At 35.5% G+C, this 15,048-nt stretch overlaps 1 protein-coding gene across 3 annotated transcripts in view; it reads left to right on the top strand.

Moving 5' to 3' along the window:
• The window catches only part of GRM8 (glutamate metabotropic receptor 8), a 523,312-nt gene that overhangs the window by 412,358 nt on the left and 95,906 nt on the right, over positions 1–15,048 (top strand). For all 3 annotated transcript variants that reach the window (XM_087723690.1, XM_087723687.1, XM_087723689.1), the window contains exon 8: positions 9,605–9,741. In XM_087723690.1, the coding sequence (XP_087579816.1) occupies positions 9,605–9,741 (137 nt within the window). The remainder of the gene's footprint in view (positions 1–9,604; positions 9,742–15,048) is intronic.

Genomic DNA, 15,048 nt, shown 5'->3' with positions numbered 1-15,048 from the left:
AAGCAAATAGAAAAAGAATGGGACAAGGGAAATAACAAATAGCATCAGAGAAAGAAAGGCAAACTGATGATGCATTATATTATATTTAAAAAATCATTATACATCATTAACACTAATAATTATGTAATTAACTCACTTGAAATAATATTGTTAATGTTTAAACGGCCAGTTTATCAGCAGAAAACAGACACTGAGAATGCAGGATTGCACATGTCAGATGGCTTTATTTGAATTTATTTGAAGATCCTTCCAAATAATTTCCACAATAGCAATATATTCCTTAATTATTTATAAAGGTATTATATACTTAGAGTCCTCCAAAACATATCCGTTTTTAGTAATAAATTAGAACTTTTAGATGCTAATAATGCAATCTGGATTGAACTATAAAACCAGGATTTTTTAAAAACTATATTGCCATTTCACAATTCCATGGAATGCAAGTTCTTGCTGTAACAAATTGTTAGAAAAGATGGAATGTAGAGTATGAATTTATTTCTCATTCATTATAAAGCAAACAAACAAATTCTATTATTTTTCCAACTCTTATCCTAGAATGTGAGTTTATCTGTGAATAAGGTTGAAATTTTATTTCCATAGCAGTATCTTCCAATTCTACATTTGTCTTTTAACACAGGAAATACAGTAAAACTATGGCTAAAAATAGAACATAATGTTTTTATTAATTTATAACTGTATTCCATATAGAATTAAATTAAAGCATAGTAATAAAGACAGAAATTTGGAAATGTTAAAACCCCCATCATTTTATGATAGCTATCAATTACATAAATAAATTCTGCTTGAAACAAATTTAAGCAATATACCCAAGAATACCTCTAATATCTCAATCTTGAAAAGATGCTCATTTTTTTTACATTATTCCTTGACCTCAAACTCATTGCAATTGCCAATCATGTCTTTATGTTAATTTTAATCTGAGATTTTTTTTGAAGAGATGATTTAACCACAAAATAATTTTAAGTAATTACATAACAATTGAACCCTGATTATTACAAATTGTCATATAAATATAATTATACTATTATAATTTGGTGATTATATGATTACATTTTGACTTAGAAATTACTAATAAGATGCAGTCTATAACTGGGTTATGATTCCAGCTTCAAGCCAATTTTATTTGATCAAAGATAGAAACAACAAACATTTAAGTAACATTTAAATACCAATAGTGAAAATTTTACCTAAAGAGACTCATATGAAAATTTTATTCAAAGGAACTTGAAGTCAGTTGTTTGCAGATTTTACCACAGCCCTGTAACACTTGGCAATATTACGTATAACAAAGCATATCTTATCTGAGAGAGGCAAATTAATGGAATAACAGAATACAAAATTAGAAGAGACATTGGAGGTCTTCAAGTGCAACTCCTATTTCATGTGAAGTAGGAAAGCCTATATTTGTCAGGACACGCGAGACGTTGCCCTGTCAGCTGGCAAGTGTGCATGCACGCACTTGCCAGCTGACTTTAGCCTTTTTTATGCCCTTCTTTACCCTCCCCAGGCTCCAGAGGCTTTATAGGAGCCTGGGGGGGGTGGGTGAAAACAGTCCCCTTCAGATCCTGAAGCCTCCAGAAGGCCTCCTGGGGAGGCTGTTTTTGCCCTCCCCAGGCTCCTCTAAAGCCTCTGGAGTCTGGGGAGGAAGAAATAAGCATGCAAAAATGGGGGGAAGCAACTGCCATGCATGCTGGGCGGGTTGCACATTGTATTATGGGTGTGGCACGCCCATGCACGACTCCCCCTGCTTTTGGCACATGAGCCATAAAAGGTTCTCCATCACTGCCCTATACCATTTCAGACCAATGGTTGTCCAATCTCTTCTTTAAAAATCCCCAATGTGGAACACTAACAGTCGACTAAGAGATGATATGACAAGGGAAAAATAAGCTTCTTGGATGTCCTTGTATAAAAAATAATGGAACAAAACATGAAGGATGGATTCAACCCAAGAACCAGGTCCATCAAGTTTATTAAATTTCCTATATAAAACTGCTAAATATGAGATGTTAAACCTGGCTCTATAGAATTATTTTTTGTTGTGCACTGCATGTTGATATTATTACTATTATGGTTGGTTGCATAATCAGCCAGATGTTTGTACTTATGACTTCTTTCCAAGTACCTGGAATAGGCAAATAATATTAAACAATATAATATACATATATGTATTGTTACAGCATGCCAGGTATTTTACATGCTCTCTTCTGCAATTGACTCAGTTTAATTTTGTCAATGCCAATGGTGTTCAAGTGTTTATTACTATTAATCTTAAAATACAAGATTGGTATATGTTACTGTAAAATTTAGCTGACTCTTTTAATTCTATCACAGGGCTAGTTCTAACGAAAAGGTTAATATAAATCGCTTTCAACTCAGCAGGCTTCAAATTTAAGGTTGTCCTTTCTTGCTGCTTTCTTGCTAAAAGAAAAAAAGAAAAAACTATTAAAAATTTAACCTGCCAAGATAGTTTCAGTCTCTTCTCATTTCAGAGACATCTATGTAACCATTCATTTATGCATATGTCTTATTATTCATTGATCAAATTCAACCGCTGGCATCAGAAAAGACTTAAAAATTGATCTGGGATAACCAGAATTATACAGCTCGGATATATAGACCTAATGAATACAGTACTGATCACATCCATGTGGTCTATAGTGCCTATAGGTGAACCTATGGCACGTGTGACACACGTGGCACACAGAGCCATCTCTGAGGGCACAAGAGCTGATGCCTTAGGTAAGCTGCAGCATGCATGTGTTTGCTGGCAAGCTGATTTTTGGGCCTTTGAAGGGCCTCCGGAGAGCCGGGGGAGGCCATTTTCGCTCTCCCCCAGGCTTCAGGAAAGCCTCTAGGCCTACTAGAAGTTCGGAAATGGTCCTTTTCCAGCTTCCGGAGGGCTTTCGGAAGGGCTGCTATATGTAAACAAGAGGCAAGCCCACACTCACTAGGACTGAGGATGCATCTAGTCAGGTAATAAAACTTATGCAAGCAAACAAATAAACTCAAATATTACTAACAATTCCAGAGTATATATATCTTTTTACAATAAATCATTACAGGTCCCTAGTTAACTATCCTCAATATAGAAAAGGAGTGTAATTATTTGTTATCGTCAATTTCTAATCCATAAATGATGTCTTCCTTCTGTTCCCTTTTGAGTTTATTTTCTTGTAAACCACAATTGTAAACCACTCACTGTCAGGTCTGCAGCCAGTTCCTTTTGGGATCTTTGGCCTGCCACATTTCTATTCAACTGTTTCATTAGTGTAGAATTGGGTGTGGAATAGTAAGGAATAGAATATGATGTTGTCAAAATAAAATTCATTTCTAGAATCCAAGCTCATTCTTTGTCTCTGCACCTCTGCACCTGACCGCAGCTGGATGGGTGGAACTACCAGCATTGCAGTGGGAGATTGGACCATGTGATGGACTTGTGAGTGTGGGGGCAAGATCTTGAACACTGGGTGGGGAAAACCGGGAAGCTTTCAGATTTGGGTTTTCCCAGATGTGCCGACATGACTCCCTTAATAAATTGGAACCTTGAGCAATACTTTGCGTTGGACTCTGATTTAATTGTGGATGTTATTTGGAACCCTGACACTCACATTCACTGAGAGTCAAGTGGTATATAAATTTTATTATACATACACGTATACATAATTTAGCTTTGCATATATATATCTTTGCATTTCAGTAACAATTTAGAAGCTATGTGCTCTAGATATGTTATGAAATGAAATTAGGTGATAATGAGACAGTAAAATTGCTTTGGCAATTTTATAACAAGTGAAGTGGCAGGTTCCCTTGAGTTCTTTTATTCTAAGTTTTTACATAATTTAAAGTTAAGAGTGCTATTTAAAGAAAAGTGGAAAGACAAAATGTTTCTACAAAGTAACCTTTCTTTGATTAAGCAGGACAATAACTATGGAATCAGCTTGTAAAATGAAATAATTTTTAGTAGTAACATCTACATCTCCCTAGTGAAGTAAGAACAATTGCCAAGAAAGTGACAGTCGTCTCAGGGGGGTGAGAATCACAAGACATTTTGTCATCGGAATGAATGGTTACATTCCCTGGGTTACAGTTAATTTTTATGTCAATTTGATTATTCAGTATCTATTAGTACACTGTAATCCCCAGCTAGTTGAGAGACTTAGGTATAGTAAGTTTTATGTGATTTATCCTACAACCAAAAAACCTGAAATGACTGCCAGGAATCTTCTACTGCAGTCTTTCTGAACTTGCTACTTAATTTTTTTCCCCTTGTTTTGCCTAATTTTATGTTTATTGGGCTCAGTGGTGGATTCCTACTGGTTGAGACATGTTCGGTTTAAATGGCAGTGGTTTGGCAGGCTGCGTTGCTGGAAACGGCAGCAACCCAGGCCTGCCATGCCCCCAAACCGGTTCCTCGGGCAGTGCCTAAGGCACTGCTGGGAACCGGTTTGGGGGCATGGCAGACCTGAGTCTGCCATGTTTTTCAGTTCTGTCCATGCACAAAACAATTTTAATTGCACTGTGCATGCTTCTGCAGCGCACACAGGAGCAAACTCATGTGTAGTACCTGATGGAACCCACCCCTGATTTGGCTGATCTTTCGAATCAGGGCAGTACAAACTCTTATTATACAAAATTAGTTATGGATAAAAGGTAGGTGATACTCCTGCTCCCCAACCTTTGCCTTTCTTCTCTCACTTAATTTTAAACATTTTAGAACTTTTTATCTGTCAACTAATCTTTTTGGGTAAGATGATCTTGGATGGTCAAATCACTAAGCCTTCATTTATACAACAGATTTTGTAGTTGAAGGATTTCTGACTGTTAAGTTTAGTTAAGACTAATTGTTCTATGTGTTTGGGAGAAAGTGATAAATAAGAGAATAATAAATAAAAAAGTTGGGATAGGGGGAAACTTGGGCCTTGGGCCAAGGAGGTGTTAGGTGATAGATTGCTCCTTTAATCACTGAGGACATCTGGAACAGTTTTATTGTCCATGGCTCTTTTATAGGTAGTTTAGTGACTTTAGTGACCATTCACAATTATGATTTTGTTGAAAAGATAACTTTGCAACCAGTCCTCATATTCATGATCTTCACCTCTGTAAAGTAAAGGAAAACTGAAGTGAAGTAGTCATAGTTTCACTTAGCAACCACTTTGTTTAATGAGTTGCTGTTCCTAATTGTAGTTGTTAAATGAATCTGTAAATGTGATGGAAAGGAAGAAGTCTTCTTTCTTTCTTTCTTTCTTTCTTTCTTTCTTTCTTTTTCTCTCTCTCTCTTTCTCTTTCTCTCCCTCCCTACCACTTCCTTCCTTTCCCGCTCCCTCCTTCCTTCCCTCCTTCCTTTTTTTCTTTTTTCCTCTCTCTCTCTCCCTTCCTTCCACTTTCCTCCTTCCTTCCTTTCTCCCCCCACCCTCCTTCTTTCTTTCTTTCTTTCTTTCTTTCTTTCTCTCTCTCCCTCTTTCCCACTTCCTTCCTCCCTTCCTTTCCCTTTCTTTCTTTCTTTCTTTCTTTCTTTCTTTCTTTCCTTCCTTCCTTCCTTCCTTCCTTCCTTTCTTTCTTTCTTTCTTTCTGCTAAACCTAATTTTGAAGCAAAGTTTTCTCAACCACAAACCCAACACCCATTGAATTGCCATCAGTTTTAATTTTTTTCCACTTCAGAACAGCAATTCTCCTGATGTGATGGAAGATTCGGTTACAGTCAATAGTTGCAAATAACATTTTAGAGTTGAATTCTTTGAAGTATTTTTTTTTCTGATTGTTTGAATAGCTGGAGAACAATAATTTTCTATTTTAGATTTTATATTGTTTGAAATGCTGCTCTGTTTCTAAGTTTTTACATTGATAATATCTTTATTTATCACTGAATTGGATAGAGTAGAGTGTTCAGTGCTATCACACCAACACAGTCTCAAATTAGAATCCTTTCATTCTGCTTAATTGTTGATAATTTTTGCTTTGGCATTCTTTTTACAAAAAGCTCTTATCATTTTATCAGCTTTTTTTTTCATTTCAATTTATTTTACCTCTTCCACTTGAACACATAGTAGAGACAATCAGATTTTCTTTTCCATTTTTAAATATACCTTTTGGGGGGTTTGAGGACAGTATGTTGATATAGATGGTCTTCCTTTTCTATTTTACCCACCCTTGTACATTTTTTTTTTCATCTCTTCTGTGGCTCCATTTAACTGCTAATTAAAAAGGAAAAAATAGTAAAAAAGAAAACAAAAACAAAACCCTTCCCATACATAACCTATCTTGACACTCAACATTGAGGATACAAATTAGTAATAATAACCGGTGAGGCATCCACTTTCCCATACTCTCAATATGGCTTCATTTGCTCTATTTTTATTTTATATTCTGCTTGAAATACATTTCTCTTTTATGAGGAATTGCTTGCTTACAAAGCCGAAAGGCTTGATCATGTGCAAGTTTTTTATTCTCAGAGTGAGAGCATTGTACAAATATAATTGCATTTTAAAGTGCATTTGGAAATGTAGGAATATATTGGCACTATTCCTTTTGATGTAAATGGACATCATTGTATCTTTTTAGAACAATGTGGGTAAGTGGCTAATTGGAGATGTGGTGCTTAGAGTAGAAACACCACATGTATTATGTAGGTGTTATTAATTTTGCTCAGGAGACTGTGGTTTTCTGCTGCTTTAGATATAGGTATGAATCTACCAGTAGTTTAGAAATCAACAGGAAAAAATGATAATGGATATTGCATATTTTTATGATTGCAGAAAAATGATTCTACCAAGCCTGGAAGAGAATTCATTTTCTATTAGTTATATAATGGTCTAAAGAATTGACACATTTTTCTATATTAGAATGAGCATTTTGGCACCAGGAGTTCTAGCTGCACTTAGATTGCATGTACAAGTGAAACTCAAAAAATCGTGCAAAAGTTCATTTAAAAGGTGAAACTAATATAAGAGATAGACTCATTACATGCAAAGCAAGATAGTTCAAGCCATGATTTGTTATAATTGTGATGATAATGGCTTACAGCTCATGAAAACCCCAAATCCACAATCTCAGAAAATTAGAATATTGTGAAAAGGTGCAATATTCTAGGCTCAAAGTGTCCCACTCTAATCATCTAATTAAGCCATAACACCTGCAAAGGGTTCCTGAGCCTTTAAATGGTCTCTCAGTCTGGTTCAGTAGGAATCACAATCATAGGAAAGACTGCTGACCTGACAGTTGTGCACAAAACCATCATTGACACCCTCCATAAGGAGGGAAAGCCTCAAAAAGTAATTGCAAAAGAAGTTGGATGTTCCCAAAGTGCTGTCTCAAAGCACATTAACAGAAAGTAATGTGGAAGGGAAAAGTGTGGAAGAAAAAGGTGCACAAGCAGCAGGGATTATCACAGCCTGGAGAGAATTGTCAGGAAAATGCCATTCAAAAGTGCTGGGGACTTTCACAAGGAGTGGTCTGAGGCTGGAGTCAGTGCATCAAGAGCCACCACACACAGACGGATCCTGGACATGGGCTTCAACTTTTGCATCTCATTTGGAAACCAAGGACCCAGAGTATGGAGGAGGAATAGAGAGGCACACACTGCAAGATGCTTGAAGTCCAGTGTGAAGTTTCCACAGTCTGTGTTGATTTGGGGAGCCATGTTATCTGCTGGTGTGGTCCACTGTGCTTCATTAAGTCCAGGGTCAATGCATCTGTCTACCAGGAGATTTTGGAGCACTTCATGCTTCCTTCCACAGATGAGTTTTATGGGGATGCTGACTTCATTTTCCAGCAGGACTTGGCACCTGCCCACACTGCCAAAAGCACCAAAACCTGGTTCAATGACCATGGAATTACTGTGCTTGATTGGCCAGCAAACTCGCCTGACTTGAACCCCATAGAGAATCTATGTGGCATTGCTAAGATAAAGATGAGAGACATGAGACCGAACAACGCAGAAGATCTGAAGGCCACTATTGAAACATCCTGGTCTTCCATAACACCTCAGCAGTGCCACAGGCAGATAGCTTCCATGCCACGCTGCATTGAGGCAGTGATTGCTGCAAAAGGGGCCCAAACCAAGTACTGAGTACATATGCATGCTTATACTTTTCAGAGGTCCGATATTGTTTTATGTACAATCCTTGTTTTATTGATTGCATGTAATATTCTAATTTTCTGAGATGGTGGATTTGGGGTTTTCACGAGCTGTACGCCATAATCATCACAATTATGACAAATCACGGCTTGAACTACCTTGCTCTGCATGTAATAATGAGTCTTATCTCATATATTAGTTTCACCTTTTAAGTTGCACTACTGAAATAAATGAACTTTTGCACGATATTCTAATTTTTTGAGTTTAATTCACTTGTATTTCCTTTTTCTCGCAATAAACAATAAAATTGGCTATGAATTGGATATGTCATTTGATAGTTTTTGTTGTGATAGCTGCCTACTGATGAAATTTCATTCAGTAATGGTCAAGATTCATCTACTTCCTTTATTCCTTGTACAATCCCAATTTGTTTCAACATAGTTGGAGAATTCCCTGGAGCAGAGGATTCTAACCAGCATTTGGGAAATTTGAGGCATGTGGGTGGAAATCTACTAATCTACATTATAATGTTGTATGTAATCCACAGGCTGTACCAATTCTTTTTCTCTGCCACACCATTTCTTTAAAATGATTTATGTAGGCTATAAATATAGCAAAAGTTACATGTAAAAGAGAATCACACAAACAATTCAGAGATCACTGCGTTCTACTTCATGAAGTGATTATTTTAATTGTAATCCTTATATGAATGCTAGATTCAGAATCTGATATAAACGGATATATAATTTAATATGATATTTCTTATATAGTCACAGTGAGATTTGCAAGAGAGAAGTACAAATACTCAAATTGAATAATAAGAGTTGAACAGAAAACTGACTGGCTGACAGACCGTTGAATGCGGGTGGAAGAAACATAAAACAAAGCACTGGAAAATGGAATATCTGGAGCAACATTTATTTCCCAATAAATTGGAAAAGTGACTAAGAGCATGTCATTGCAGTTCCAGCCTTCTCTTTATTACATAATCTCTTACTATTCCTATTCTGGGCCCACAAAAAGGTGAAATGATTTAATGCCTAGACTACAGTGAAACCTTCACGATAGACATATACAATAGCAATAGAATAATAGCCTGATTGAAATTGCTGAATCTGGCATACAAATTGAACTGTATATGTTGACTGAATATGCTCTGACAAAGTGGCCCCTTATTCACCAGTACCAGACTTTTTGAAATGGTTGATTTCAAACTAAAACTGTTGTTTGACTAAACAATCAATAAATTTAAAAATAGTACAAAACAGTTAAGATTACATCCATCAATTAATACTCATTGGTCAATATTTGATACTTGCTTCCAGGTAAGTATCCCTAATGATAACGGGATTCATTTAGCAGTGTGATTGATTGAATATACATTTTCAGAAGAATAACACATTTTTCAGGATTCGTTTGCTTTTCTCCTTTAGAGGCCAAAGTGTTACAATTCTATTCCAGCAATAAATTAAGATTATTAGATAAGAATTGTCTTATCTTTCATAGGGAGTGCTGGAACACCTGTCATTTTCAATGAAAATGGAGATGCCCCTGGCCGTTATGATATCTTCCAATATCAAATAACCAACAGAAGTGCAGAATATAAAGTCATTGGCCACTGGACGAATCAACTTTATCTAAATGTAAGTTTGTACATTTGTTTAGTGATGTTATTTCATAAATATGGCTTAACATAAAGAAAAGCAATGATGTTTTTTTAATGTATTTGTTTCTTGGGGCTTCTACATTTATTTAAAATGTTTCAGTATTAACTGATTTATTGATTTAGTACTTAGAAGGAGTCACTCAACTCAGAAGTTGCATTTGATGAAGAGAAAGAGCCTAGAAGTCTGTTCCAAAGAGCAATACATTTTCTTGGAAGACTGATGGAATTCTCCACTTTACTGGCATGCTGTAACATCTGTAACATCTCAATCATTTCAATCATTCGCTATAGGTAGAACAACCTTCCTGAAAGTCACACCTCAATGACTACTAATTCTAAAATACATTCTTAATTCCTTTAGACCAGTGTTGGACCAGCCCATCAATTGCCATGAAAGTATTGCACATACATGAATATGTTCTTCTATATGCCAATATTCCATTACAAATGCTCAATGACAAACCAACTGATGTTTTAATAAAAATAACAAATTAGGAAATATCATTTAAACAGTGATTTTTGATTGGCCAAAACAGATTTATACAGTGCTGTTTATATTGTAACAGGCCAATGATAAGAATAACAAAAGAACAATGATTTACAAATGATTACTCTTCTTGCCAGATTTTGGTTACATTATCAACATGAAGGCATGGCAGATGAAATGCATTCAATATTTTCCAGTAATATTATGGTTCCCGGTCAATTACTATTCCTATCAATAGTAATTTCAAGAACAATTATATATGAATTATGCGGACTTTGAAAAAAAAGTGTATACTGGGAGGGATGAACTAATAATGTTTTAAAAAGATTAAAGGAAAAATTTATGGCCCCCATGATGCTACTGAAAAGCTGCCTGGCATCTTCTTTTACTTGTATAACTTTTTCTTATATTGGAAGTTGAACTTTATTTATTGTCATTTTAATAAACCTAAGCTATTATGGAGAGATTTTATCGGCTTGACTTTTCCTTTTAATATTGTTTTAAATGTTATTAGCCCCTTCCCCCAACATTGGGATTGTTTTCAAAGTTCCATATAATTCACAGATATTCTAATATTTGTTCTTGGAATTATTATTGATAGCTAATATGTTGAATTAATTGCTTTTAACTTCTAAAGTTGCTGCTTTTGGAACTATAAGATTTTCAAATCAGAGAATGGAATGTTTTGTCCAGTAATTCCGAAAAAATTGAGCTCAATTCACATATTTTATTCTTTCTAATCAATTTTAATTGCCAGGAGTTTTGACATATTTGAAATAATATAGCACAAGCAATTGTCAGTAGCTTTTAAATGTGTGCTGAATATGGCATAATCTAATTAAGTCAGTGGCATTTGGTTTTCATTCTGTGACATGCAATGTTTAAAATTATTCTAGGAATATTGTAGGCAAAGTGTATTAAGTGAGTGGGGTTTATTCCACAATAAGTGTGTACAGAATTGGAACCATGAGATATGAAGATTTAAATTAATGCTAACCCTGTTCTCCTACTTTGAAGAAATGTTTTCATCCACACGAAAGAATGTGTTTTTTGCCAACAGATAAAATAATTTCTTTAAAAATTTGTAATGTTGGGGAGAATTTGTGCATGCTTTGTACACCAATTATCTCATATATATTAGGTTACTGTTAAATTTATATTGAACTTCTTACCTCTTACATTAAAAATGTATTCACCTTATCAAGAAAAATCTTAGAATTTAAATGAACAGCAGTTACTGGAATGGTCAGATGATCATATAATGCCATAGAATAATTCCAAGAAGATATGTAGTTGAAAAAACCCTGTGTATAAAGAAAACCCAGCCTTCATATCTCATCTTTTCTTATGGGATTATCCAAACAGATAAACATCATTAAGCTAATATCATACATCATTTTTAAATCAATTCTAAATACAAGAACTCATTACAGACTTTTTAAAATGAATATTGTTTTGATGTGTATTATACCAATCCAATTTACGTATTTGATAATAATTGTAACAGTAGCATTTATGTATATTTATTATTTGTCAGTATCAGGGGACCCACTGTAGACAATTTAGAGTGGAGGTCTTTGTTTCCCTGAAAACATTAAGATAGCTGAATGACATTTTGCCAGTGTCTCTCAAGCTTTTATTGCTTTATATTTTAAATGCTGTTCAACTTTCCTTCTGGCAATTATATTATATATTTATTCTAATCAATTAATGGTAATAAAACTGATAAAACTTATGATGATGAAATGGAATAATTTGATGTATACTTCACAAAATCTTATGGAAACACAAATATAGGGATTACAGATCATGAATGTGTAATTATTATTGTTTACTGTTTGTCTATTACTGGCTGTGCTCCACAACTTACAATCTTATTACTTAATTAAAAGAAATAAGAACTGCCTCTCGTAGGTTTACAAATGTTCCAAAGTGCTTTTCTCAAGAGGCAACTGGACTTTCTGATTTTTCTTTGAAGATGTTTCACTTCTCATCGAAGAAGCTTCTTCAGCTTTGACTGGATGGTGGAGAATGGAAGGATCATCCAGTCAGATCAGGGGTGGTATTCACTTACCTTCCTTATCAGTTTGCAAATGTGAGTGCATATGCTCACAATCATGGCTGGTTAAAAGAATGAACAAATAATCTGATTTTGCTTGCTATATTTGGCATAATAGCAAAGTTTTTGCAACTTGTTTTCATGATAGGAATATTCAAAATATTCTCATATTAAATAACACAAATATGTCTTTTTATCAGTTAAAGGGAAAAAAAATGTAAGCATCTAATCATATTAAAGAATAAATCAATATCAGTGGATAGGTGTATTCTCAGAGAACAGCTGGATATTATAGCCAGGGCATGGTAATCCTGAATGTTCACTATCATGAGGATTTTTCTTTTCTTGGTGCTGCATCAAATATTTAGATTTATTTTACAGTTAACTGTTTTTCTATAGACATTGGAGTGGTTCCTACCTCTGTTATGCTGCTTCTATTTCTATAGATATGAGAGTGACTCTCCTTTCTGGGTAGAAAATGCTGAGTCTGCCCTGGAAAAACATTACAAAATCTTGAAGATATCTATGTCAGCAGATTTTGCTGACATTTGGATTTTCTTTTAGTTACAGAATTGCTTTCTGCCTGTACCCCTTAGTAATGTAAATGCTCCAGGCACACTCTGTCTTCACATTCTTTTCAAAACAGATATAGCTGTTAGGAAAATAGATATTTTTACCCCAAAAAATAATAACAGATACCATTCAGATTAAAATAAGTTTTTTTAAACTTTCTGTGAAATATGGTATATTTGGCACATCAATAATTTATGCAGAACAACAGCTGACAAAAATGGAAAAAGTCTACCTTTAAACAGACAATCGTGCAAATAAAGGAAAGCTGATGAAGCAAAGCATTCTCTATTCTCCGGCTATTAGATGCTGTCTTGCGATCTTGCACACATTCTCTTGGATGTCCTCTTAGGATAGCTTTATAAAATAGACAGGTAGCTGTTACTATTTATATTGAATCCATGGACATTCTCCCTTTCTGCTAGCAGTCATGCAAAGGAACTAACAATACAGAAATCTGGTTTATGTAGTCAAAATCAATATTGAGTAATTCAAAATGAAGAGACCTGGGTAAAGGAGAAAGAGAGGAAAGCAACTCTGGAAGAAATGGGCTTCAGAAAGTGAGAACACCTGTAAGAAAAGCTGTTACAATGATCCTATCAACAAGCAAAGCATCCCTGGCCTGCTCTTGAGTTGCCATAGGCAAGGGGGGGAGGGGAAATGGACAGAGCAGCACGGCAGCCACAACCATCTTTCTCAAAGCTGTCTCCCAAGTTACCTGCAACAGCTGGAGAGGCGTGATCGCTACAGCCCACAACAGTGCTCCAATGTGATTTATGATACACCATGGGGGAGGGAGGGAAAACAGGTTCATACTTGGGCCATAAATTACATGGGGCCAGAACTGGCTTGCTGTCAGGATTCCTATGGATGCCCTAATTAAATCATGAGCCTCAAGCCAAGCTTCAAAAGAAATCCAGTTATTTATCAAGTTGGCATGTACTCAAGTGAAGCCAGTTTTTACCCCATGTAATTTATGGCCCAAGTATGATCTTGTTTTTCCCCCTCCCTCCAGGATGTGTCATAAATCACATTCTCCAACAGAGTACTTTTGTGGGCTGTAGAGATCACTCCCCTCTGGCTGTTGCGGGTACCCTGGGAGACAGCCTTGAGAAAGATATGTGTGGAATGTACTTCTGGTTGTGGCTGCTGTGCTGCTCTGTCAGCCCCTCCCTCCCCCACCTATGACAATTCGAGCGTAGGCCAGGGATGCTTTACAAGTTGACAGATTCTATCATTAAGATAGGTTTATATCCACAGAAAGCCATGTTTCAGATAGAGTTAGAGTTGAAATTGAAGTTCATACATCTTAAGGGTGACAAGGTTGAGAAACACTGATTTAGAGCTTTAAAACACAAATCCTTTTAAGTGTTCCTAAAAAATAATGAGCAATCAATGAATGACTTTCAAGATAGGGGGTGGGTAGTGATGGTAAAAAAGGGCAATATTTTTCTGGTATTAAGCACAATTTGGCTCCTGTCTTTTGTGTTACCTTCTTACTAAACCCTGGGAAGGAAAAGGACAGTTTGTAAAACAAAGCAAGCATTATCTGTTTCAAAATTGTGTCATTTTTGCATGCATCCATGCATACATTTCTCACATATTGATCAACACATTTTAAAGGAAAAAATGTAATTTGTAAAAAAAATATATATGCTTTTGCCTTCAAAATGTACAGTACCTTCCTGCATTTTTAAATGAAAGGTATAGAAAAATATACATTTGATCGCTAGTTTTATTTTACATTCAGTAACTTCTATACATTCAGGGCCATGTGAAAACCCAAAGGTTTGTTTAGTTGTGATTTGCATGTTAATTTTGAAGATGGTAAGCTGGTCAGGTATCTTCAACGTCTCTAGATCATTAGCCAAGGAAACCTATATGGATGCTTTTGATGTCTGGGAAGAAACAGCCCATTTTAACAAGCTATTTTTCCTTTAAAATTCTGTCCGTGCTCTGCCTAAGGAAGCAGAACTTCCAAATTTGCAATGGCATGTCAATTTACAACAAAAAAAACTAGCCTGCACTGTGACCAACATTCATTTCTTAGGCACGGAGAAGTGCTGGTGACTCTAGTTCAGATTTCAGAATGAACTTGTTTGGGAAGACAGCTCAGTCATCATCCAAGGCTAAACACTTACGTAGCCAGTGTAATTCAGTTCATTTCT

This window comes from Thamnophis sirtalis, unplaced genomic scaffold (genome assembly GCF_051295495.1).
Source record: "Thamnophis sirtalis isolate CommonGarterSnake01/CBP01778 unplaced genomic scaffold, rThaSir2_p1.2 scaffold_9, whole genome shotgun sequence".
In the NCBI taxonomy this organism is placed as follows: domain Eukaryota; kingdom Metazoa; phylum Chordata; class Lepidosauria; order Squamata; family Natricidae; genus Thamnophis; species Thamnophis sirtalis.
The sequence above is the reverse complement of the archived record's forward strand: the minus strand, read 5'-3'. Positions and strand labels throughout refer to the sequence as shown.